Consider the following 23,736-nt stretch of genomic DNA (forward strand, 5'->3'; position numbering starts at 1 on the left):
AATACATTTTTCCAACATCTCTGCCAAAGCAAAGATATTCCTTTATTTCTAAGTGTCTCTGCTCACATTCATTCCCATCTGGTGTTGCTCCTGAATCTCTGCATTTGGCTGACCTGTGCCTGCCTCCTGTCATCCAGTCCAGCGTGTTGGACTGTGTCCAGGAGCTAGTGCATATAATCCCCCAGCATGCACCGAGCACCCGTGTGTCTGCAGCCAGGTTGTTGTTGTAACCATGAGGACAGCGGAGCAACAGGGGAACTGAGATGGAGCATCACGTTTCCTCCGGAGTTGAAATTTCCAAAATGGGAGGAAGAAGCTCTCTTCTTGTTGCTGTGTGTTTGTTTGCTCTCATGTGGAGGAATTTTTGATCAACAAAGTGTTTTAAGGTGAAGCTGACAGAACAAAAGATGAACTCTGCTCTTTGAATTCTCTTTTCTTATATCAACAGTTTACCCAGAGGCAGTTAAAAAAAAAAACACACACCAAAAAAGGCAAACAAGCAACAACAAACATATTTGCAAGTGAAAATGGAGCTATCATGATGACAAGCCTTTCAGACTGAAGACAAGGTGAGTTACCTCAATTGATTACCCTTTGCTTTCTTTACAAATTACTGTAATTAAGTGCCTTTTATTCCACCATCCTTTGTATTTGAGCTATTGAAGCTGTCAAGGCACAATAAAAGACTGCGATTTCACCTTTGTACACTATTTTCACTCTCATGTGTGCTCCCAGAGGAGTTCAGGAGGAGTCATCCTCCATCACTCTACTGTGGGGAGCTGCTGTCACCACCAGCAGTCAAACTCTGCTCCCAAGATCCTCCCAAATAATAGATCAAATTAAAACTGCAAGCAGTGATGTGCGGGCCCTCGCAGAGTGAGCAGAGACACTTAGAAACAAAGGAATATCTTTGCTTTGGCAGAGACGTTTGAAAAATGTATTAAGCCATGGACACATTGAACGTTTGATCTGAGTTTCATTAGATTCCATGAGATTAAAATTCTTGGGACCACAGTGGTATTTGGAAGGAGGGATTTCTGATTATAAAAACATTTTAAAACCTCCACAAATGTTTTTGCAGCGTGTGATCATCGTATAACCTTGAAGTCGTGTCGGGTTTCTCTTTCACTCTCTTTGAGGTTCACATCAGACTCTTATCTCTATTGTTACCCTCACAACTGTTACCTGTAGAGCATCAGCAGGTAGGAGACAAAAATTAAAATAAACATGTGCGAATCACCAAAAATGGCAACTAAATTCAAAATGGCGGACTTCCTGTTGAGTTGACGTAATGCTGCTATGTAACTTTTTTGTACGTGTAGGTGTGATACACATGTCCACCGAATTTCGTGCATGTAGGTAAATGTAGCCACCGGAGCATCTCTTTAGGGGGCATTAGCGAACCATTTGGCCACGCCCTCTCACGACTTCACTAGAATTTGAAATTTTTTGCTGGGAGAGATGTGTGTACCAACTTTCATGAGTTTTGGAATATAGCAAAGCCTCCAAAAAGGCAATTCATTATTAAGAAGAATAAGAATTGAAAAGAAAAACGAGGAAAACAATTGCTTGAAGAACAATAGGGCTTTCGCACCTTTGGTGCTTGGGCCCTAATTACCACCTGAAAAGTGTAATTTTAGACAGAGTAAGAGATCCTGTCAACCTGAGTCAGTCTGCCGTGTTGTTTTTGCTTAAGTTATGAAGTGTTCTAGGCTACCTCAGGTTTCAATATTTGATTTACTTAATGTGGAAAATAATTAAGGACATTTTAAAGATGCAAACATAACACGTATAAAAGTTGGATCAACATAAATGAGTCTTCGGGGATGAGAAAATGTTTACAGTAAATGTATAGGTTTTTAGCTTTAGCAATGAGTACATTTACATTTGTAATCAAAGCTATTTCTAAAAGACATGTCACAAAATTTAAGAGAAATTCTTCCTACTGTAGTCGTTTAACATGCTCTGTGGAGTTGAAACCTTCAGCACAGCGACGTGGGAGCAGAGCTGCCAAAGCTGGGGGTGGCTTCACACTTGAAGGTGTTATCCCCCCCCCCCCCCCCCCCTGCACACACCCCGTCCGACCCCCCCATCACTCTCTTGGTAATTTAAACAGCGCATTTCAGCAAGTCCCACATTTTCATGAGCTGATCCCTGAGTCATTTTTACAGACTTACAGTTTGTTTTTGCTCCCTCAGATTCTCGTTTCCATGTTTAAAAAAAATAAATAAAAGATGTCTGTTTGCATGTTCACGTGCCATGATCACATATTCGACCACAAACAGTCATAAACCATTATGTGTTTTCAGATGTCCGTTTGAGAGTAGCAGACCATCTTTATGCAGAATGCTTGTGGAAGTCATTGCCACTTTTCCTGGAACTATAATAAACAAACATAATTTTGCTTTTGCCGCCCCCTACTGGTGAATTCAGCAACAGCTACATGGAAATGAACTTGTGATGATTTGAGACTTAAAAAAAAAATGGTCGTAGCAGTAATCGGCACCCGTCCAACCATGCATTTCTCTGTTATGTGGTCATCGTTCCAGGAATATTAAGGCATGGGCTTTGTACTCCGAACTGGTGGCAGTGTTTTTGCTACTCTGGTGATGCTGTATTGTTTTATTGCTAATCTGTAAATAGAAGACTATGCCACTACTGTATTTACTGTGTTTTTGCTGCCAAAACCTTTGTTGCCATGTAATTTTCAGGAGAGAAATTAAGTTAAAAGGTCAAAAGAAAATTTAACTGTGGATATATACAAAGTTTAGATATCAAAACCAAAGTATGAATGATGCCTGAGCTATATACATATTCCTAAAAATCTTGTATATACTGTATCTTACATGCAGCATCCTCCAGAAAGTTATGCAAAACAAACAAACAAATATAACTGAGATGAAAATCAGTATGATCTCACCTTCAGACGGACTGAACAGTTTGTAATACCTAAAAAAAAAAAAAAAAAAAAAAAAAAAAAAAAAATCCTATAAAGTACTAAGAGCCATCAAGGCCTCCACAAGTTTGATCAACTATTCATACTAATTATTAACTAGTTAATTTGCTTACATAATTCATAAAAAATACAGAACGTGCGCAATGATGTCAAAAGAAAGTCTTTCAAATCAAACTACAATCTGTTCTCACATAAACTGCAGTATCTGAATAAACAGCACATCAAATAATTAAAGTAATAACTGAGGATACGTGCACTGTATACATCACATTTTGCCAAGAGAAGGATGTTGTTTACAGTATTTGAAGCCCAACAGATCATTCAAAATCCTCCATGCGAGACCTCATGTGGTGCCGGTTTACACTTTCTGCCTCTTCCTGCTTTCAAGCTGCACAAATTAAACAGAAACAGAGTGAGTGCACAACCTGGTCTTGTTTTTTTATAACTGTCAAGCTAAAATGCAATTTTCCACAGAACTGCAGTCTCTTAGATGAGTTGTGAAACAGTTTCTGCACAGGCAAACTGGAAGTGTCATTTCAGTCCGGTTAGTGTGTAGACTCATCAGCTAAAAGGTTGGGTTTGATTGAGACGGGTAACGGCTGATCTACACAGTAGTATAGGACAAGATAAGCTCTACTGATTGAACTGCAATTCCTTATAGAGATTTACTTAATAGTGGCTTAAAAGAGCAGTTTAGTGGTGGTTACATCAGAGAAAACCCACAACACAAACAAGCTACGAAACTAAAATCTGTAATTAAAATGTTGTCGTTGTTAGTTTAAACTGGGAATGTGCTTTTTTTTAAATTTATTTTTAAGCTAAACGTTCCCCATTTGCCTGCAAGTCGTTTTTTCCCCCCCTGAGGACAAAAGTTCATTAGTGATCTTTGAAGCAGTATTTGTATTTAACCTCAGTTCTGAACTTTCAACTCACAATCTTCTCCAACGAATGGAGGCGGCTCAGGTGTCAGGTTGTCTGGTTCCACAGCGAACAGCGGAGGTGTGAACTCAGCCTGAATAACAGTTAAATGAGGATAGCGGACACAAACATTATTGATGCCACCGCAGCTCTCATATAACATCAGTAATATCAATTCAAGGTTAAACATTTAAAGTGAAATCAATGACACTTATGGTCTGATAAAACCTTAATTTTTCCAGATTTTTCCTCCGTATATGTCTAGACAGAACCCTCTATCACCAGCTGCCTCGTTATACAAAGCTACTTCCTGTGAGCTAAGAGAGAGAAAAAAAAAAAAATCGGCTTTATTTCTTTGTGGGGGTGTTTATTCAATAGTCTCTGTCATTACAGAGTATATTAAAGGTAATATTGTAATGTGATTAATATGCATTTAAAAAGGTTAAAACAAAACAAATCCTTGCAAGAAGACATATTTTTGCATGATTAACATATTTGGACTTTATAACGTGATAATACTGTAAATTTCACTGATCTCTCGCTCTTCTCAGCTGTCTTTTTCTCGCACATGCATGCAGGCCACCAGATGTTTGAAGGGACTGTCGTTCACAGACGGCTGTGCTGGGGAGCTTTCTACCTGGTGGCAGCGGGAGTGGCAGTAACATCTGGAGCGCCCTGGCTGTGTCCAACATCCTGCCGCTGTAACACTGCACTGCTGGAGGTGAACTGCTCTGGTGGCCAATTTACCACCGCGCCCGATGGTCTCCCACAAGAAGCCAAACTACTAAACTTGACTCATAATACAATAAAGAGTGTGGTGCAACTGCAGTTTCACACATTAACACAGCTGTTGGATTTGGATCTAAGTGACAACCTTTTGGTAATAATTGAAGCAGAAGCCTTTTTTGGCTTGCAAAGCCTGTTAAGTCTTCGTCTTTCTCGCAATCACCTGAAGATTATTCCAGTGGGGGCGTTCACTGGCTTGACAAACCTGCTGTTTCTGGACATAAGCAGCAATCAGATTCTTGTGTTTCTCGACTTTACTTTCAGTAACTTGGTGGCCCTGCAGTCTATTAAAGCCGTAGAAAACGACATTGTTTTTATCTCTCATCAAACTTTCACTGGACTAACCAGTCTACAGGAGCTGCACCTTGATGGCTGCAACCTCACTGCTGTGCCAACAGAGGCGCTCACTCAGCTCACTGTGCTGAGAAGTCTCCATTTTCACCGACTGGGCCTCACCACACTGCCAAACTACTCTTTCCGCCATCTAGTGCACCTAAAAGAACTGGTCATTTCTCATTGCCCCTGGCTGGAGACTCTGTCAGGAAACAGTCTCTTTGGCCTAAATCTCACGTCTTTAACCATTAAACACTGCAACCTGAGTGGTGTCCCATACATCCCCTTACATCATCTTGTATATCTTGTATACCTTGATCTCTCTTTTAATCCCATCACCTACATTCATGAAAACCTGCTCGGAGACTTGCTCCGGCTTCAGGAGTTCCATCTCGTTGGGGGATCATTGCTACGCATCGACATTGGGGCGTTCAGGGGTTTAGTACATTTCAAGTTGCTGAACGTGTCTCGAAATCTTCTCACCACGCTCGAGGCAGGAGTTTTTCTTTCAGTGGACACCCTGAAAGCCTTGGGGCTTGACAACAACCCACTAGCATGTGACTGCCGTCTGCTCTGGGTGGTGCGAAGGCGACTGTATGTGGACTTTGGTGGACATCCACCAACTTGTACCTCTGTCCAGCTGCACGGCTGGAATTTCCTGGACTTTTCTGGGGTCGAGCTCCCGGGTCTGCTCACCTGTCGGCCGCCTCGAATTCTGAACCACAGACCTCCAGAAGTGAGAGTAGATCAGGGACATACAGTGGTGTTTTGTTGCAGTGCAGAAGGTGACCCTGTGCCATCTGTCAGCTGGCTAAACCCACGGCTAAAACCTTTATCACCCGTTGGTAGAATACGGGCTCTCCCTAATGGTTCGCTGGAGGTTCGTTACGCTCAGCCTCAAGACAGCGGAACTTATCTATGCGTGGCATCAAACGCGGCGGGAAACGACAGCCTACCCGTTAGCCTTCATGTCCGAGCTTTTCCATCATCTTCTAAATACCCGTTTCGTCTTAAAGGTTGGTCTGCCCTTCCATCTGCCTCTCCAGGTGTGAATGGAAATGAGAAGCTACCATTTGATGTCAAGACGCTACTGATAGCAGCAACCATCGGGTTTCTCTCATTTTTCAGCTCTGTGAGCGTATGTTTCATTTTCATGTTCTTTTGGAGTAAGAGCAAAGGGCAAATAAAGCACACCGCCACAATTGCATACGTGCCACGAAGTGCCACGTCAAATGGTAGTGGAGGGAAAAGCAACTACATGGAGACAAGCCGGTTCACCATGAAACTAATATGAGTCAAACATTAAAATGTATATTTTCACTTGATATGGCTTGGTAAGAATGAATAAAGTGTGAAATGCAAAATCTTTATTTAAATTTCTTAACTGAAATGCTTGAATATTAAGTGAGTATTTAATTTATACTTTTAATTCATTCAAATGCATATGAGCATGTCATGTTCTGGACATTAAAAGGATTATAAATTAGATTAAATTGTATCCTAATCCAGCAAAGAAAAATCACTGACCGGGTTTGTTTTTCATGTCTGACTCTTTTATGATACAGGTGTCCTATAAAATAGAAAGAATGTAAAATAGCCAAAGTAAACAGCATTTATTAGCCATAATGCATGTAAGATGTAGAGATGTAAATTACTCAATGAACTGCTTATTACATATTTATCTTATTCTGATGTTTATGCCGCTCTAAACACATATTAACACAGAAGAACACTATACACATAATGCATCACAAACAGGCCTGCTTGGCTGACTAATCTTTTGGTTTGTTTGTTTTGTTCATTTGTGTTCTAATGGTTGAATGAAATAGTAGACGTATTCTCGAAATAACTATTATTCTAGCCCTCCGATATAACAATAGAAATGTTGACCTTACATTAAGGTTAATGGTATCTGTACAGCATGCTATTTCTTCTTGAATATAGCCTATATAGTATAATTTTCTGGTATTCTAATACTGTCACATTTAGTGTTTAATCTTTCACACATACGTTGCTATAAATTCATTTTTATTTTTTTAATTCCCATTTTCATTAGGAGCATAAATTAAAATGGCTATGCTTTCAAAAATTTCCTTTTGTGAAGGTAATTTTTCTCACAACACTAAAAAAAAAACCCAACCTAATTGTCTGATTTTAACAGCAGATCGATAATAACTTGTTATTTACCACCACGATCTGTGCCATATGCAAATTGTGGTGTTGCCATGACAACGCATTTGCTCTTCGAGCATCAACCGAGAAGACCTGACTGGTTTCCATGACGACATTTTCAGACATCCTGCGCCGATATCATCTCATTTACCAACGAGTTGATTTTAGACTCTTTTTTAAAAAAAAAAAAAGTATTATTTAGTACAGTGACATCACGTTTTGTGTTGTTATATCCAGTGAAATCATATAAAAATCATAGTAAAAGTCAAAGAGTGCAGGTATTTTTTTTTTATTTTTTTATTTTTTTTATTTTTTTTTATAACATTTCTACCGTTGCCCGGAAGTACATCAACTGTCCCGGATGTGATGGTCGGCTGACAGAGCACAACCCAAAAACAAAAACAGGTCGCGAAACACGACGAGCTTCACCGAAACGTCGGTTAGCATTTGTTTATACATTTCAGCCATGAGTCTGGCAGTCGGTCGTGAACCCAGAAAGACTGCGGGGAACCGCATGTCCAAATTACTGGATGCTGAAGAAGAGGACGAGTTCTACAAGACGACTTACGGAGGTTTCAACGACGTGAGTAAACAGATACGAGTTAGCACCAGCTAGCGTCCAGCTAAGCTCCGGAAGAGATCGGCACATTTAACATCTTGTTTTTTTTTTTTTTTTTTTTTTTAAAAACAACCTTAAAGGGACATTTTATCACATTTTATTAATATTAGTAACGCAGTAATGTGAGTAGCGGGGTTGTATGCTGATCGTGTGGAGTCCCGGTCAGACAGACAAGATCATTTATGAACTCGTAACTCTGTTTTATTTATTAAATACAACCACGTTTCTTTAAATCCTCTTTTGTTGTGAAGTCTTTTGATCTTTGTGGTATTTTTTTTTTATGGCGGTGAAGAAAAAAAAAAAAAAGATTATTCTTGGAATCGATTGATGTGATTACTGAAATTTAGGTGTAAATCCAGGATAATGCAAAAAAAAGGTTTCTGGCTTGATTTGTACGACTTTTTTTTTAAGGTGTTAGGACACTTTACAGTAAAATAAGCAAGGAGACATATTATTACATCTTAAAGTCTAGTTTTTAGAAAAACGGACACACTACCATATGTTTAAATCTCTGTTTGTATTTATCACCTCGATAAGCTCACAAAACATAAGATTGTTATACTCAAGGAATTCATGCTTTTCATCACGTTACACATTAACAGCATCTTCAACATTAAAAGTTGAACAAAATGTCTCCCATTAAGATCCTTAGCATTCCTGGTAATTTTTATATTTTTATATTTTATATTTTTATATTTTAATATTTTAATATTTAATATTTTTAATATTTAATATTTTTATATTTTATATTTAATATTTTTACTGCTATTTTATTGCTTTCTTCCTCGGGGATTAATAAAGTAACTACCGAACCTAATCATGACCAGCATGCCGCTGTGATTCATCCGCAACAGTGACCTGGTCCCCAAATGTTTTGTTTGAGTCTCTCTAACAAATTGTGTTTATCAGCTGTAAAGATGAGACTGGAGCTTTTCCTGCTTCACCCCCGAGGAGAGAAGAAAGGCTTGCACTATATTTTGTGTCTGAACATTACACGCAATTAGTCGATATTATAGCAATTTTATATTTCGGATTACGTTTCAGGATGCTTAATTTTTTTTCTTCCTCAATTTGCAGTCTGGTTGATTTTCTTCAAACAGTTGCTGGTTCATGGGTCAGCTTGCGTAGGGGGATTTGGCAGTGGCTTCTCTGGCTGTTCTGATGAGAGTAGCTAAATAAAAAATAAAATAAAAAAAATAGCAACAAATCCTGACATGTCAGAGTCACATCTCTGCTGGGTCTTTGATCACATTGCCTGACGGTGCCTGTGCAGCGCAGAAAGAAACCTGAAGACCAGTCCATTTTCAAACATTGAGAAGTTGTGGATTGTGCTCTTGGTAACAGCAGTTTGTTGGTGTTTTAATATGTTGTCACAATTAATTAATGTTGCAGGAGTTCTCTTTATCTATGGAATTAGTGTTTAAGGGGATTTTTTATTTTTATGTTGCTTTCTAAAACTCGCCTGCTAGTTAAATTTTTGCTTCAGATAACTCACATTTGTGTTGGTAGATATGAAGCTCCATAAAGTTCTTGTATATAAATTATTGTTTACTCCAACCCTTGTAATCTCACCCCATTAGCTTGAGATTTTCTTGATTCTTCTGTTGTAGGACTGAGAGCGAGTGAGTGTTAGAATTAAAAATAAACCCATTTGATTTTCCTTTAATAAATCTAGCAGGTTAATGAGATGTTGCTCAGCATACATGATTAATACACATCAGGCGGATTAGCTTCCAAATGGCGACATTTCACTTGTATTAACTTTATCAAAACTCTAAATACAACATTCAGAAAAACCTTTGAGGAATTCTGGTAAACCAAACTGACTAGCCTCTTGCATTAACAGGTAATCTGCTCTATCATAAAGTATTTTATTTAAAGTTCGCTAAATTATGTCCTTTTGTTTGCTTTCAGGAATCAGGAGATGATGAATATCATGGAGAACATTCAGACACAGAGGACGAAGTGGACAGCGACTTTGACATTGATGAAGGTGATGAGCCAGACAGTGACCAGGAGGAGGACGCACCTCGGAGGAAAAGTCGGGTTGTCACCAAAGCGTATAAGGTATTGTAGTCATTCCAGGAGCTATCAGACTTTGAATCAAGTATCTGCAATAATAAATTCATTGAACTACCTAAATAAGTGTGCATTCATACCTAAGAGAAGAATGACAAATGGTGTCATCTTGTGGTAAACTTGTCTTTTTGGTTGACAACAAAAACATAAAACAGAAACACAGAAACAATTTGTTTTTCCTCATAAAACCCAATTGACTTCCTGCTAGCTTTTTTTTGTTGTTTTTGTTATCTCTTTAGTTATTGTCAGAAGCATTTTTCCGCATATTGCACTTTTTTAAACTGCTATTGACTGTGGCTGCTCTGGGGAGCCACTGGAGCCTTTGGCTGCCAAATGACATCCTCTCAACAGCAGCTGAGGGAACAGACAGCATCACTGATTTGACATCACATTTCTTGTAGCGTTTCTAACTTCCTTTTGGATGAAATTGTCCTTTACAGTTGCATGAGCAGACATTAAAAATGAAAGACTGTTCGCTAACTGGGAACAAAAAGTTTCTTCAAATGCTACAATTACTACTTTTTTTTTTTTTTTTTTTTTTTCATTTTTAAGCCAATGAAATAAGAAGTAACAGAGCGTTTACATTTTTTATGTCTTTGCTGCAGTTAATAGTTGTAAGAAAATATATAATTTACCCCAGAGTGCCCAAACAATTTCATGTAGCTGTGCATGGATCAAATATAATTACAGCTTACAGGCTCTTGTTCTTACTTTAATCAAAGGAACCAATAAAGGTGGCAAAACCAAAACCCAAAAGACCCCATGAGGAACAGAAGAAGACGGAGAAAACTAAAGTGGAGCTCAAAAGGAGGATTCCTCAAGAATTCCAAGATTTTGGAGAAAGTAAGATTGCTACAAACCTCCCATAAAATGTCTATACACTGGTTTCCTTTCTATAGATGATATTAAGCAGTTCACTTACGTTGTCGTAACCCATCTCATCATAAGCACATGAGGATTTGCACTACAACTGCATCAGAAAATGTCTGAATTATTCCCTAGCTCGGAAGTCTGTGCGACAGTCCACCAGTGAACACACACGGAAAACCAACCTGCGCTTGCAAGAGCGTCAGGATGCCCCTCGGAGACGAAGAGGTGCTCACCGGGACCGGCCCCTTACCCAGGAAGAGCTGCTGGCGGAGGCTAAAATAACAGCTGAGATCAACATTCGGTCTCTAGGTAAGAACATGACGCAGGATTAAGTTGTGTAAATATTAGGTACCACTTTACTGATTATATTAGTCCAAAAATGATAAATCCTGAAAAATGACTGAGGTTACGAGTGATAATCGTTGTAATGTAAATAAATATGTACTTCTGTCTGAAGATGTTTTATCTACACAACAATTGATCTGACCGTGTCTTTAGAAAACTACGAACGACTGGAAGCGGACAAGAAGAAACAAGTCCATAAGAAGCGTCGTTTCGAGGGACCAACGATCCGTTACCACTCAGTCCTCATGCCTCTCGTCTCCCACTCCGTCCTAAAAGAAGAAAATGTAGATGTCGAGGGGTACGTATGATCACCAGTGAGACTTGTGTGTCTTTAGAGGTAATTTGGCAGTTGTGATGCTGACCTTTCTATATACTTTTCTGAATTCTGCTTGAAGTGTTTAACCCTGTTCGGAAAGCATTTTCCAGAACATATGTTCACGATTAGGGGTGGGGTATGGCCCTGAAATATTTTATTTCAGGCAATTTCTTCAATCATGAAATTCTAGACGATATGGCAGAATGTCTTATTTCAAGAACATGCATGCAACAAATGAATTGTTATACTTTAACATGCCAGCCCCAAACGCAACAATTTGCCTTCTAATATTCAGTAAAAACTAAACAAATATGATCTCAGTTCTTTAGTTTGTAAACAACAACAGTAACTCAGAGATTCATATTGTAAAGGGAAAAAAAAAAAGAAGCTTTTCGTCATGCTTGTTGTCGCGCTGCGTAGGTTACGCACATGTCATACTGTAGCTCAGCATAACAATATGACGTTTGATATTGCCATTGTCGCGACATATATATATTTTTTTTATCGTATTGAAAATTATACCAATATTATCGTGAATGACATGATATGGCACACTCCTATTAATAATTATATGTTATGTAATTTGGGAAGGAGATTTCTTACATTTTCAAATCTCTTTCTGTGGTTTTTCTTGTGCTTCTACCGAAATATGATCAAAACAATGGTTTGAAAAAAAACAAAACAAAACCTTAATAAGAAAATTCTACTAAGGCAAATGTTATGTAGACGACCATTATATTTGTGTAAAAAAAAAAAAAAAAAAAAAATTGTATTTAATAGTAATAGTTATATTCCTGCTTCTTAAAAGATTGGATCAGGACGTTCCTCAGACTGCAACACAGAATCCCCCCACGCCTTCGCAGCAGCCTGCCGGAGGCCTGTGCTCCCGCACTTACATAACCTTCAGCGACGACGACGCGTTCGAGGCGGCCTTCCCACGCAGCGTCCAGTCGAGTCCTCAGCTGCCTGTCCAGGAGGTTTGTCCTGTCACCCACAAGGCCGCACTTTACCGAGACCCAGTCACAGACATCCCTTACGCGAACACGCGGGCCTTCCGCATCATCCGAGAAGCGTACCGCAAATACGTGGCCGCGCACGGATTCCCGAACACCTCGGGCGGGGCGACAGGACTTGACTCCTCAGCAGCGAAGGGCGGGCGCCAGAAAATGGTTGTGAAGCAGAGTGCGGTTGTCACATAGAGAGATTCGTTGAAAGATTGATTGACTTGATTGAGGAAACCACGAGCAGTCGTTGTCCACCACAGCCACGATTTCTTCAAACAACTGTCTGCACACCGTTTTTTATTTCTATCCTCACAATGTCGCCTTCATCAGCAATCTACAGAATTTTCTTTTTTATTGGGATTGAGCTGTTGCTGCAATACTTGCGCTACCACTTGTTTATGCAATTCAAGATCATATTTTGAGAATTCCGAGTGCTACCGACGGCACAAAAATTATTACAAGTACAGCGGCTCCATAGGAAACCAACAATAATACAACCAATTCGGCAAAAAGTCTTACATGTGAAGACTGTGTACGGAAGTTTACTTTGTACGTTAACACCTTAACAAATCCAAGTTGAGTGGATGAAAAACGACAACTTGCTTTTGGAATTCCAAATAGGCTTGAATCCAATCGTTTGTTTTAATGATTTGTCTTTTTTATTGGTAGGAGATTTTGTTTTTACAAATGTACATACTTCTCAACAAAAAATAAATACTTGAAACTTGTATTAATTAAGATTTACTATATCCTTGACTTGTGGTTTATAAGGCATTTCACAAACAGAAGCGGTCGGACAGCAGCTACATTATAAGAACCAGTGTGGAACAACGGACTGAAAATAGGATCCCCAAGTCTCGAGAGTTCGGTTCATCTAATGTAAACACAATTATTTTTTACTCTGCAGTCTTTGCAGTCTCTATCATCTTGTCCTCACCACATTAAAATGTTATTTTTCTTGTAACGGCCTTCTTAACTTAAAATTAATTCAGAAACTAAACATACAAAGACAAAAATAACTAAATGTTATGTTTGTCATGTTTGTTTTTAAAGACACTAATTTCATGTTCAGTCCAAAACCACTACTGAAAACACAGAGGATCGTTTTTCAGAAGCTGGGCGCTGGAGTTTCATTCGTTGTCCATGTCTGACATCATCTCGACAGTTTTAATTGATCAAAGCTATAATTCCTCCCCCCTTATTAAACATCGCTACATTTGAACAGAACAACAAGTAGAAAAATATTCCTTTTTTATTATGTGTTTGTTATTGACGGCAAAAACTCTTTCTCTTACACATTTTATGTTTTTATTCTTTTATGTGAAGGCTCAGTGTGAATTTCCAGTGTCTGCTGACTGGCTCGCTCGGCAGAGAGCGTGATCCATTTACAAGTTTTGAATATGTTTGAGCTGCTGATGAATCTGTTGCTGTTCATGAGTAACAGCAGAACATTGTTTGAGCCTCAGTCTGAGAGCAATACCACCATACATAACCCCGTTAGCACCTTAAATTAGGTTTTCTATATTTATTCTCTCGGAACACAATCCACCCTGAACACGGCTGAGAGCTTGACTAGTGCGGCACCTTTGACCCCCTCGCACACTGAACAAGAATCACTCCCCTGCACAGCGTCCTGTGGTTTTTGCCCATCCCCACCCGCCTCAGCCTCATAAAAGCCCACTGGGGAATGAAAATAATGTTTAGTCACCAGATTCCGATGCCTAAAATAGTCAAGGGTAAAAACACTAAGTACATTTCACATGTCTATTATTAGAAAATGCGAGCTTGTTTTTCAGCTGTTATTGCTGTTTTGACATTTATGCTTCAGCCGGGAACATGATCGATGAGGACGACTGGTGAAGCTCTCCTTTGGGGTTTCGGGTACAAATTCCACAGTCTTCTTTCAGATCAGTCTAGTCCTCGGCAGATGGTTTAGGCATGCATTTTACCTTTGCAGGAAAGCTCCCAAAATTCCTATTGGACTTTGATGCCAAAATGCTTATGTTTCTTTCAAGCAGATTTTCTCCCGCGTTTCCTGTAATGCCCTGGTGATGTTGAGCAGAGTATCTCGTTAGACAGTCTGTGTTCGGTGATATGAGTAACCAGGCGTTCGATGCCTGAGCCTTATCTGCAGTTTCTGTCCCTCATCTTTACTGTACTCGCGTCACATGTCTGTTGTGTGGATGGATGAAACCTGATAGAAAATGGTTTCTTTTTATAACTCAAAGTGGGAGCTCGGTTGCCAAGATGAACAGGCAAACATAAGATGTGTGACAAATTTGCACTCTAAATCTGGGCAGGTTTGGAGCATGGAGTGTGTTCACATCGGAAAGGTATACTCCCACTTCTACTTTCCCACAATGCAGTCCTCAAAGGAAATAGAGGAGCTGTTTTCAGCTTGAAAAATTACACCTGTTGAGATGGATGTTGAAACATTACATTGTTGGGAAAACATTTGTCTGTCTCTTCAAGTCCATTTGGCCGTGACATCCCAACGTTGCAGTATGATTTTTTTGCAGTTCAGGTTTTTCACTATTTCCTGTTGGTATAAAAGGAGTATGTTGATTTCTAGATTATAAAGAGTCTTACCAGCATACAATAGTACAGACATGAGCACATCATACATATTGCGTTTAGTTAAAGTACTGCTGTTTTTCCCACTGCGTGGTATGGCTCCGGTCGACTTGCTTTTGTATTCCAGGTACTTTTCTAGATTTTGTTTTTCAACGCAGATAGTAGCCCCTCAGTGTAGCCGGTCGTCATAGTGAAGCTACGTACAGCTACCATGACATCATCTTCAATATGACACTCACCCTAACCGGATCCTTTCAACAGCCGCTAAAGAGGAATGTCGGCACACATGATTGAAGTGACGGCTCCCTGACCAATCAGCGGCCCGCTGCGTTTTCACGTCACCTTTTAGGATTGGCTCGGAATTTAAACGGCGCCGGGTACTATCCACAATGTTTTGCTCAATGGAAAACCAAAAACAGGTGAGTAGAGTCAAGTAGATTTGAGCTGCAGCATGCTGTGGAAGAGCAGCTTATGAATTATGGACTTGTGACCCAGCAGGTCTGAGGACCTCATCTTTCTGATTGCTCAGGGTTTTGTTGGACGTGTTAATGGTTTACACTTGTGTGAATAGGGATCTTTTGAAATTTCACTTGATACCAGTGTTAACAAACATGCATTTATTAAGATACTGATCTACGAAAAGGAATATGTGAAAAATTCATTTCTTAAACGTTACTGGCATCAACATGAACTTTGATGGAATATTGATTTAAATTTACAAATGAGACCAAAATGTCTCATTTCAAAACGTCACCATAACAAACCGGGTCATTCAAACAATACTGCGTGCAAAGTGAGAGCAGCCATCTGCAAGTTTTCCTGGTCCAACCACCAACCTGACATGCTCTGTATTTGTCATAGCAGAGTTGACAGACTGATTGTACTTTGTGTTAATCATAACAGACTGCCTGACAGTTTCACATTGAAAACTCGACAAAGAAAATCCCCCCAGACTGATGTGACCCAACACAAATTGATTTCATTATTTTTTTTTTGGTAGCGGGATGAACAAGTATTAGTTCTGCTAACCGCAGCACACCGTGCTGCTCCGGCAGTTAAAACAAGCCGCTTAGAGAAAACAAAATGAGTCCAGAATAGGATGAAAGGCTCCTGAAAAGATGGCTATAAAAAAGCGTTAGTGGGTGTAGCAAAGACTCAGCGTCTCAACTCATTTCCCTGGTTGTTTTACAGTTAAACCCGAGTCATCATATAGCACACAATGTACACAGGCTTTGTGCACCGTCATCTCCACATCGCCGAGACAATCTCTCACAGTAACACCCGAAGCCTAATTGTATTCAGCGCGATAACATCTTCACTTTCCGAGGGTAGATTTCAAAGTACATGTTGCACTAAATGATGTTGTTATGGTGTCACTTAACATTCACACCAGCAGCAGGAACCACATTAAAAAAAAAAAGACCATTATTTTATTCTGCCTTTTCAGTTCTATCAACCTCAAGACTCGTTCTTTGAAAGCAACTGCTGCCCACTCACTGTGCCACTTTCTTTTGTGAAGAAAAAAAAAAAAAAGAAAGAAGAAAAACCGACACATTAATTCAAAAATAACAAGTTATCCCTTAAAGCGGTGATGATGAATTCAGTGTCAGGCTAAGCCAAAGTCTCGGGCGGATAGACGAATGTAATATATGCTTGTTCAAATATTTAGCCTGTAGTGTTTTGGTTGCATTACACGTTAATGCTTCTAAGCATTCCTCATATCATCTGCAACCACAGAATAGGGAAAGCTTTGTCTCCCACATACTGCACAGTGCATATGGTACCAATTGAACAGTTTTCAGAATAGGAAGAGAGGGAACTGCAATATCACTCGCTCTAGTGTGGTAGTTGCCATGGAGACGAGTGTAGGTGGTGTGCCGTGCTGTACTCTGTGCTGTACTCCTTCCCTTGTCCTCTCCCCTCTTCTGTTGCCCACCCTCTCTGTTCTGCTATCTGCAACATCCGCGTAACTTTCATTCCTTCATATTTGCTCAAATCCTTCCTGCCCGAGTTCTTGTTCTGCTCGATCTGCGTCGTTGCAGCGAGCAGGTCTCAGTTCAGAGCCGCGCTCAAATCAAACGTAGAGCCCGAAATTACACCAAAAAAAAAAAAAAAAAAAAAAATCGAGTTAAATTGGGTTTCGATCAATAATTATTCTTTGGTTTGTGGATTCAGGTTTCCATGACAATCATATTCTGAATTTTAGTTTCTTCTGCGCAAGCTAGGATAATTTATCATTCTCGTCAAATGACTGACACCCATTTTTTTTTTGCTATTTGACCCCAGAGATCCTTCTGCGTGTTTCTTTAGTCCAGAAATTGGTTTCTTGCTGACCGCTCAAGTTCTTCGAAATGTTATGCTGTCTCCATCTTTTTGCCGACCAGCTATTCTTTTATCAGTTTCCATGGAGATGTGTGTATGTGTGCATGAGAGTGATTGAGTGAGGGTTGAGAGTGAAGGAGTAAGGATGTGTCATTTCCAGTTTATGTTTTTGGTATAATTTTGAAGACTGCATGTCCACTGTCCCGAGGTAGACTTTGACATTCAGCATCAGTGATGCTTGTGTCTCTTGCTACAGTTTTATCAAACCCTCTCCTGCTTCCTGTACTTGTCCTTCCTCATGTTCAGTGCAGCTGGATTACACTTTAAATACCAAGAAAACCCTTACTATAAAACCTCAATTAACTCCATTTTATACCTGACAGATAAAAGGACGATACAAAAAAAAAAAAACAGCAGCGGTTCATCTTCTTGGTTGGTGTATTTTTAACAGATCAAGCCATTAATCCATTCAGAGGATTATTACCATTTCAGAAAAAGGTTATCATTATTTTTTCTAAACCCTCAAATTACCACCAGCCTCATGGTTGTGATGTCAAGAGGAAGAAAAAAACCAGGTTATAAATTGTTTTTCAGGGATTTACGTAACACGGTCTTTATATATACCCACGAAATGATCTATGACACATTCAAGATTTACCAATTAGCAATACATATTTATGTAACATAGCAGATATCAAAATAAAACTCCTTTTGAAGTAGAACAATTGCTGCTGCCTCCACACGTCTGGACCTATATGAAGAGTTTTGTTGGATCTGGAATTTTTTTTTTTTTTTGAATGAATTTAATTAAAACCAATTACATACTATTAAAAACCCAAATGAGTCACACACAGTCGTTGATTTCTCCCGTTTTAGCTGTTGGGTTTCTATGAACAACAAAAAAGGCCTCTCAGGGCACCTCGAGGACAGGGTCACATCTTTCCAAGTCTGTCTGAATATTTCCAGGCCTACAAGAACAATGACGGCGTTATTGGCTGTGAATCGGTGTAAGAAATGAGGGACCAAATTTACAGCTCTCGCCCTGCGCAAATAGGCTTTTTAGCACTCTTTTAGTTATAAATTGCTGATTTTCCTTACCACGCCCCTACTGCAGCTCCGCAAGGAACCAGTGTCTCAACACATAAAGGGAATTTCACACAAAAATGGGAAAATACCAAATTTTATTTGGCTTCCACAGACCGTTGAATGCACATATTTAGCTGTAGCTAAGCTTAAACGGATGCTCCACTGATTTCACTCGTGAAGATCATTTTACTTATCATGTGAAGGTACTCAGCCTTTCAGCCTTGTTTAATTTTTCATGTGGCTCTTTATGGAGTTCTCCAAAGTTTGGAAAAACAGCGTTAATGATGTCATAGTGATGTCAATTTCTGCTTTTTGGTAGCAAAAACTCTGCATTTGCAAACTGACGTGGTGTTTAAAAGACTCGGACACACGGGGGAGAGGGGGAGTCTAAGGAAAGATGTTATTGAGTGGAGATGCATCATGGGAAACATAAGATCCGGTGTTTATGGGCCTTGATGCATATTGGTGACCCAAACTCAATTCAGATTGAGCAGTGCCAGTTCGGGCAATATCATTTGGCAAGGTTGAGCAATCATAAAACTGTGCATTTCTGGTGGATGGTCTTGTAACGTGAACTCTGTATTTCTACTGTTTACCACAGGATCATTTTCGATCACCCAGCAGTGCTTGGGGTTGGCAGAGCTAACGTAACAGCTTGTTCTTTAACTCGCTCTTCAACTGCCAACTGACTGACTTTACAAAGGCAACACATTTTGGATCTCTGGGAAGGGAAGTCCAAAAGCTGCAATTACCGCTTATTGCCATAGATGCCTCCAAAGACAGAAACAAACTGACATCTTTAAGGTTGCACGCTTTAAAGGAAATGCCCCCTCCGGCAGCTTCTCCTGCGCTGTTTTAAACGCACACGTTTTCCTTCTGAATCTCTGCTTGCATTTAATTTTGCACCGGGAGTGGATTACTCCATGCAATCTGGATTGACAAAACATGATTATTACATAACTCTTTCAGCAGGCCTATAAATGTTTTAGGAAAAACATGTGAAAATCTGAATTTATTCTTTAATATGTTGTGTGGATTTGAAAAGACTCCTTTCCTCCATCTAAATCAGATCTATCCCAGATTAACCTGCTGTTAGGAAACACAACAGATTATTTTGGAAATATAAACTATAAGCATAGTATGGACTGAAAGGTCTTTGTTTCCAAAGACTGGGTACTGAGGCCTGAGGTACCTTCAGTTTCTTTATATTTCAGTGTGCTTAGTGCATATTTCCATACTACAAAACTGAAATTAAATTACCACAATGCAATTCCTGCACAATTAAACTGGGACTTTTAAGGGGCTCCGGGGGTGTATCAGAAATCTGTAGTACCGGATGTCAGAATAACATGTTTTCTTGGCGACTCCACCTTTGAGCTACTGAAGGTGCTGATTTGGGATATTGAAATGTTACATGAAATATTATCAATGTGGTTTGATGATCTCCCAAAATTAGAAGCATCATCACTTTCCCCACAGCTAAAAATAATGATATGGAAATTCTACAAAAGCGAAGTTAAGCGCAGCATCTCTACTTTAACATAAGAGTCTCTGTGAGACATCTTCCCCCTCAACATAATCAAAAAGTACTTAAACGAACTTTGTTGCTCCCCAAGCTCATTTCCAACGTAATTATTCGGCTCAGTGGGCGGCCGGCCGTCATCGTGTCGTTTTATTTTCGGGTGTTACAAACTCCAGAGATGGTACAGCGCAGGGCGGACTCTGCTGCTTTTGGAGGCGTTGGTTTCTGTTTATGTCTATCTTACGCACTATCTCCGCCCTCAGGGGAGAGACTTCTCCGTTTACCGAGCACCTTTTTCTTGCACTGCTGTTAAATCAAAATTAGGTGTGACGGACTGCGAGAGAGCGCAAAGGACACCGCGTCAATTTGGCACCGGATTCACCTTCTTGTTACGAATTTCTGGATTATGGGGACATCGTTATGCCACGCAGGGTGAACTACAGACGCTTTCCAAGATTAAATCACCCGAGCGAGACACAAGGAGCACGTCAAAAAAAAAAAAAGATGCATCAATCAGATTTTGTTCCAATGCTGCTGCACATCTTTGGGATATCGCCTCTGAACACCCCGGGATATTCATTTTGATGCTTTGGTGGTTTTAGTGCGCGCAACGTGCAGTGGGGTTGCTCGCTGCTCAGAGTTGGCATAGCCCCACAGCCATCACCTTAATAATCATTTTAATATCAGTAATCGACATAATTAACGTGCAGCGTACTGCAGTTGTAACCATACGGAATCCGTGTGGTGTCCTTCATCTCTGTGGAGTGTTTTAGATGTAAATATAAGTGACTAATTGGCTCTGTGGATCGTTTGACCAAATGCGCTAACAGGAGTTCATATTATTCCCAGATTAAAACGCGACGCAGGGGCTGTTTGAAGTCACATGCGCCCAGAACAAACAATTAAGATGACAAAAATCGTCCCCAGAAGTGATTCTCTTTATTACCGAGGAAGCTGCATTGGGATCACATCACAGTTCCTGGATTGCAATAGAGTTGGAGGACAGGGAGCAGAGGAAGAAGAGAGGAAGGAGAAGCAGAGGAGAGCTGCTGAGCCGCACAACAGAGCCGCTGCTGACAGGCAAGCTTTGGCTTCAGTGATGGACTGAGCTGGAGGGATCCCGGTGACAGCCAGCTTCACGTTTTCCTCAGAAGCCTTCACGCTTGACAAAGGCATGTATGGACACATTGCTGCATAGGCTAGGTGAGAAACAAGAGGAGCTGCCCACGCTGAACACAACGAATTGGCCTCATGAATAAAATACAAATATCTCTCAAAGAGGACAGCACTGGCCTTGTATTTGGAAACCTTCTCTCAGGTCTGCACAAACTGATTCTACCTTTGTCCCAAAAAGCAAGTAAACCTGGAACCTCAGCCCCTTCCCAAGTGCCCTGGACACCCACCGGATTCAGTCTGCATCCACAGATGTAACTAAGCTGTCAGGATTTCTTCTCCAGGAAGTCCTGTTTTTTTGGGTAAGTGTTGTGTGGGCAGAGGGAAAGTGACTGACACTTGCAATGTTCTAGATCTCTGTATCTATTTCTATTCGCCTCTCAGTGAAGTATTAACCCAGTGTTGGGGACAGCTGGTCTGGGCACGCTCATCAGTTGAGGTGTTAAAGATACTGATCCACCTTACAGCCTGAATGTCTGTCCTACAGCACAGGCAGGAGGCAGGAGTCTGTACCAGCTGTTAACACCGGGTGAAACTCACCAGAGCTGCACACAGAGGGCAGGTGTCCAGCTTGTGTGTCATGCTGAACTTGTTTTAAGGTGATGCATTGCAGGCTGCATGACCTCTGATGACGGTGATAGAGTCAGCCAAAGTGAGACATCAGCACACAGATAAAAAGAGAAGACATTTTATTCAAATGTTCATAGGTATTCTTGGTAAGATGTTATTTTCTTTAGGAATAGTTGTATCAGGTCATTATGGAGATATTCTCCCTCGAAATATCTAGACAGCTGAGGTGATTTGGCACAAAACCAAAATGAAGCACTGACAGGATTTGCTGGCTGCAACCAGAGGCCGCCCCCTCCTCTAGTTTTGGCAGGATGGCTGTTCGATAAGAGTTTCCACATATGAACTTCTCAGTTTACCCCACGTTGTTTGCAGGATATGAATCCTTAAATATTGCCTGCTTTATTACAACTGTAATTTTGCATAAAATACCTGCTGATTGTTTTCATAGTGTCAGTGACGCAAAGAACATGTCCCAGGCCACAAATTGTCATTGTTCATTCAAGTGTTGTCCCTGAGGTGCATTTTGTACACATAATATTGGATATCAAATTACATAAGTCACAGCATATAACATAAAACAGTTGGTGCCCTACACTGAGAAGAATATTATTCCTTAATTTAATTCATATTCAAGAGAATTTTCAAACGAATGCCTCCACAAAGCTGCTGCACTCTTCCAGTGAAGTCAGTGCAAGGAGCTGGTTGATTGGCAGCCAGTGAGTCTTTCTTATCATTTTGCAGAGATTTCAGCGATACCAGTCATTTGCTAATTAGCCATTGCTGGGTGCTGCACATTGAAACACCTGCACAGACTATAGGAGGGGGCCCTGGGTGCTAGGCTGTCCACAGCGGGACATTAAAGAGCTGATTTTTTTTCATTCACTTCAGTCAGAACAAAATAGATGATAAAATGGGATTTTGCTGTGTTATTTTTCCTCTGTCAGGTAATCAGTTCACTCTGATCACAAGTGTTTTGGCAGTTTACACAAACAGAATTGGTGCTAGTGAATATCTGCTCTTAGGCTAAAATACTTTCACTGGACGTCGGGTCTGTCTTTGTGTTTTGGAGGAATGGATAAGAGTAGACAAACTACGCATGTCTGATTTGATTTATTTATCACCGTGACAATATTCCTCCGTCTCAGCAGATATAGATGAGGTTTGGACACTCTGTATGGCCACCATCTTCATGGTGCATTATATTGCAGGGATATTGCACGCTGTGGGCTCCTGCATACCGTTCCCCATCTTAACCAAAAACATAATGCAGTGGACAGGGAAGCACTTCAGTTTATGAAATGTCTGAAGCTGCACACTTGATGGAACAAGATAAGTCCAGCTCACTCTGACTCATTGCCTGCCCCTCGTTGGATTTCCTTATCCTCCTCCAGATTATATTGCTACCTATGTACGATATGACTATCTCGTGCATCTCTGCATGGAATTATTCTGTTAGTTTAGCTTATATAGATGAATCGTGGATGTCTATAAATCTTTCTCAATTCCTCATGAACTGTTGAGAATCTGGACTCCTTGCCATTCTATCACAGTTGTCAGCCGGGAGCCTGACAGCCGGCAAAGAGCTGATTCTACTCCAACACCAAGTTTCTGTCATAATTCTGCTGTTCTTCAGCCATCTTCAGTGCAACCCACAGAGGGGGCTTTTATTTGCTGCCAAGGACAGAAAGGCTTTGTCAGTCTGGTTGAATGTTCTCTTAAAAATATTAGTAGGGACTTCTACCAACAAGCTCCTGTCCTGCAATTTCTTAAATTGTTTCCTTTTGCCTCAGGCCCTGAAATTCCTTCCCATTCAAATTTTTGGAGCAAACCAACAGAAAATATTTTTACCCTTCTGGTAGTTCTTCTCCATCCTTTGCCTCTCTTCTTAATTAACACCGACTGAAAACCTACTGCCTCCCAATACTTATGTTTTCTCCTGCAAAACTGACCTTAAAACCACTCCTTATATCCTCCTCTTCTAGATCTGTCCCTACATGGCCGCTAAAGTGAGCCACCTCACATTTCTGTTGACAGCTTAACTGCAGTAGTTAGCATCTCATACAGCTGTGACTAACACTTACTGTGGAAATG

The 23,736-nt window shown here is 40.2% G+C and overlaps 3 protein-coding genes across 7 annotated transcripts in view; all 3 read left to right on the forward strand.

The window, feature by feature from the left end:
• The first annotated feature begins 219 nt into the window (after window positions 1–219).
• Window positions 220–7,431, forward strand: LOC138214410 (leucine-rich repeat and immunoglobulin-like domain-containing nogo receptor-interacting protein 1). 2 transcript variants are annotated; one of them, XM_069176012.1, is made up of 2 exons: window positions 220–569; window positions 4,426–7,431. In XM_069176012.1, exon 2 carries the CDS (start codon window positions 4,443–4,445, stop codon window positions 6,285–6,287), a length of 1,845 nt encoding a protein of 614 aa, XP_069032113.1. In that variant the 5' UTR covers window positions 220–569; window positions 4,426–4,442; the 3' UTR covers window positions 6,288–7,431. The 2 variants fall into 2 exon arrangements, with proteins under 2 accessions (XP_069032113.1, XP_069032114.1); XM_069176013.1 differs by having other exon boundaries at window positions 4,453–7,431.
• A 105-nt stretch (window positions 7,432–7,536) lies between these two features.
• On the forward strand, window positions 7,537–13,126 carry vps72a (vacuolar protein sorting 72 homolog a). Its single transcript, XM_069176015.1, has 6 exons — window positions 7,537–7,748; window positions 9,699–9,851; window positions 10,586–10,706; window positions 10,866–11,042; window positions 11,232–11,376; window positions 12,203–13,126. Exons 1-6 carry the CDS (start codon window positions 7,632–7,634, stop codon window positions 12,591–12,593), a joined length of 1,104 nt encoding a protein of 367 aa, XP_069032116.1. The 5' UTR covers window positions 7,537–7,631; the 3' UTR covers window positions 12,594–13,126.
• Window positions 13,127–20,117: 6,991 nt separating this feature from the next.
• LOC138214910 (ras/Rap GTPase-activating protein SynGAP-like) overlaps window positions 20,118–23,736 on the forward strand; it is a 43,364-nt gene continuing 39,745 nt past the window's right edge. For 2 of the 4 annotated variants that reach the window (XM_069176762.1, XM_069176763.1), the window contains exon 1: window positions 20,118–21,377. The gene's annotated coding sequence lies outside the window, so the exon portion shown is untranslated. The remainder of the gene's footprint in view (window positions 21,378–23,736) is intronic. The other 2 variants (XM_069176760.1, XM_069176761.1) reach the window with 2 other exon arrangements.

This window comes from Embiotoca jacksoni, unplaced genomic scaffold (genome assembly GCF_022577435.1).
Source record: "Embiotoca jacksoni isolate LCO1_2020_lvr unplaced genomic scaffold, fEmbJac1.0.p SCAF_7, whole genome shotgun sequence".
NCBI lineage: Eukaryota > Metazoa > Chordata > Actinopteri > Embiotocidae > Embiotoca > Embiotoca jacksoni.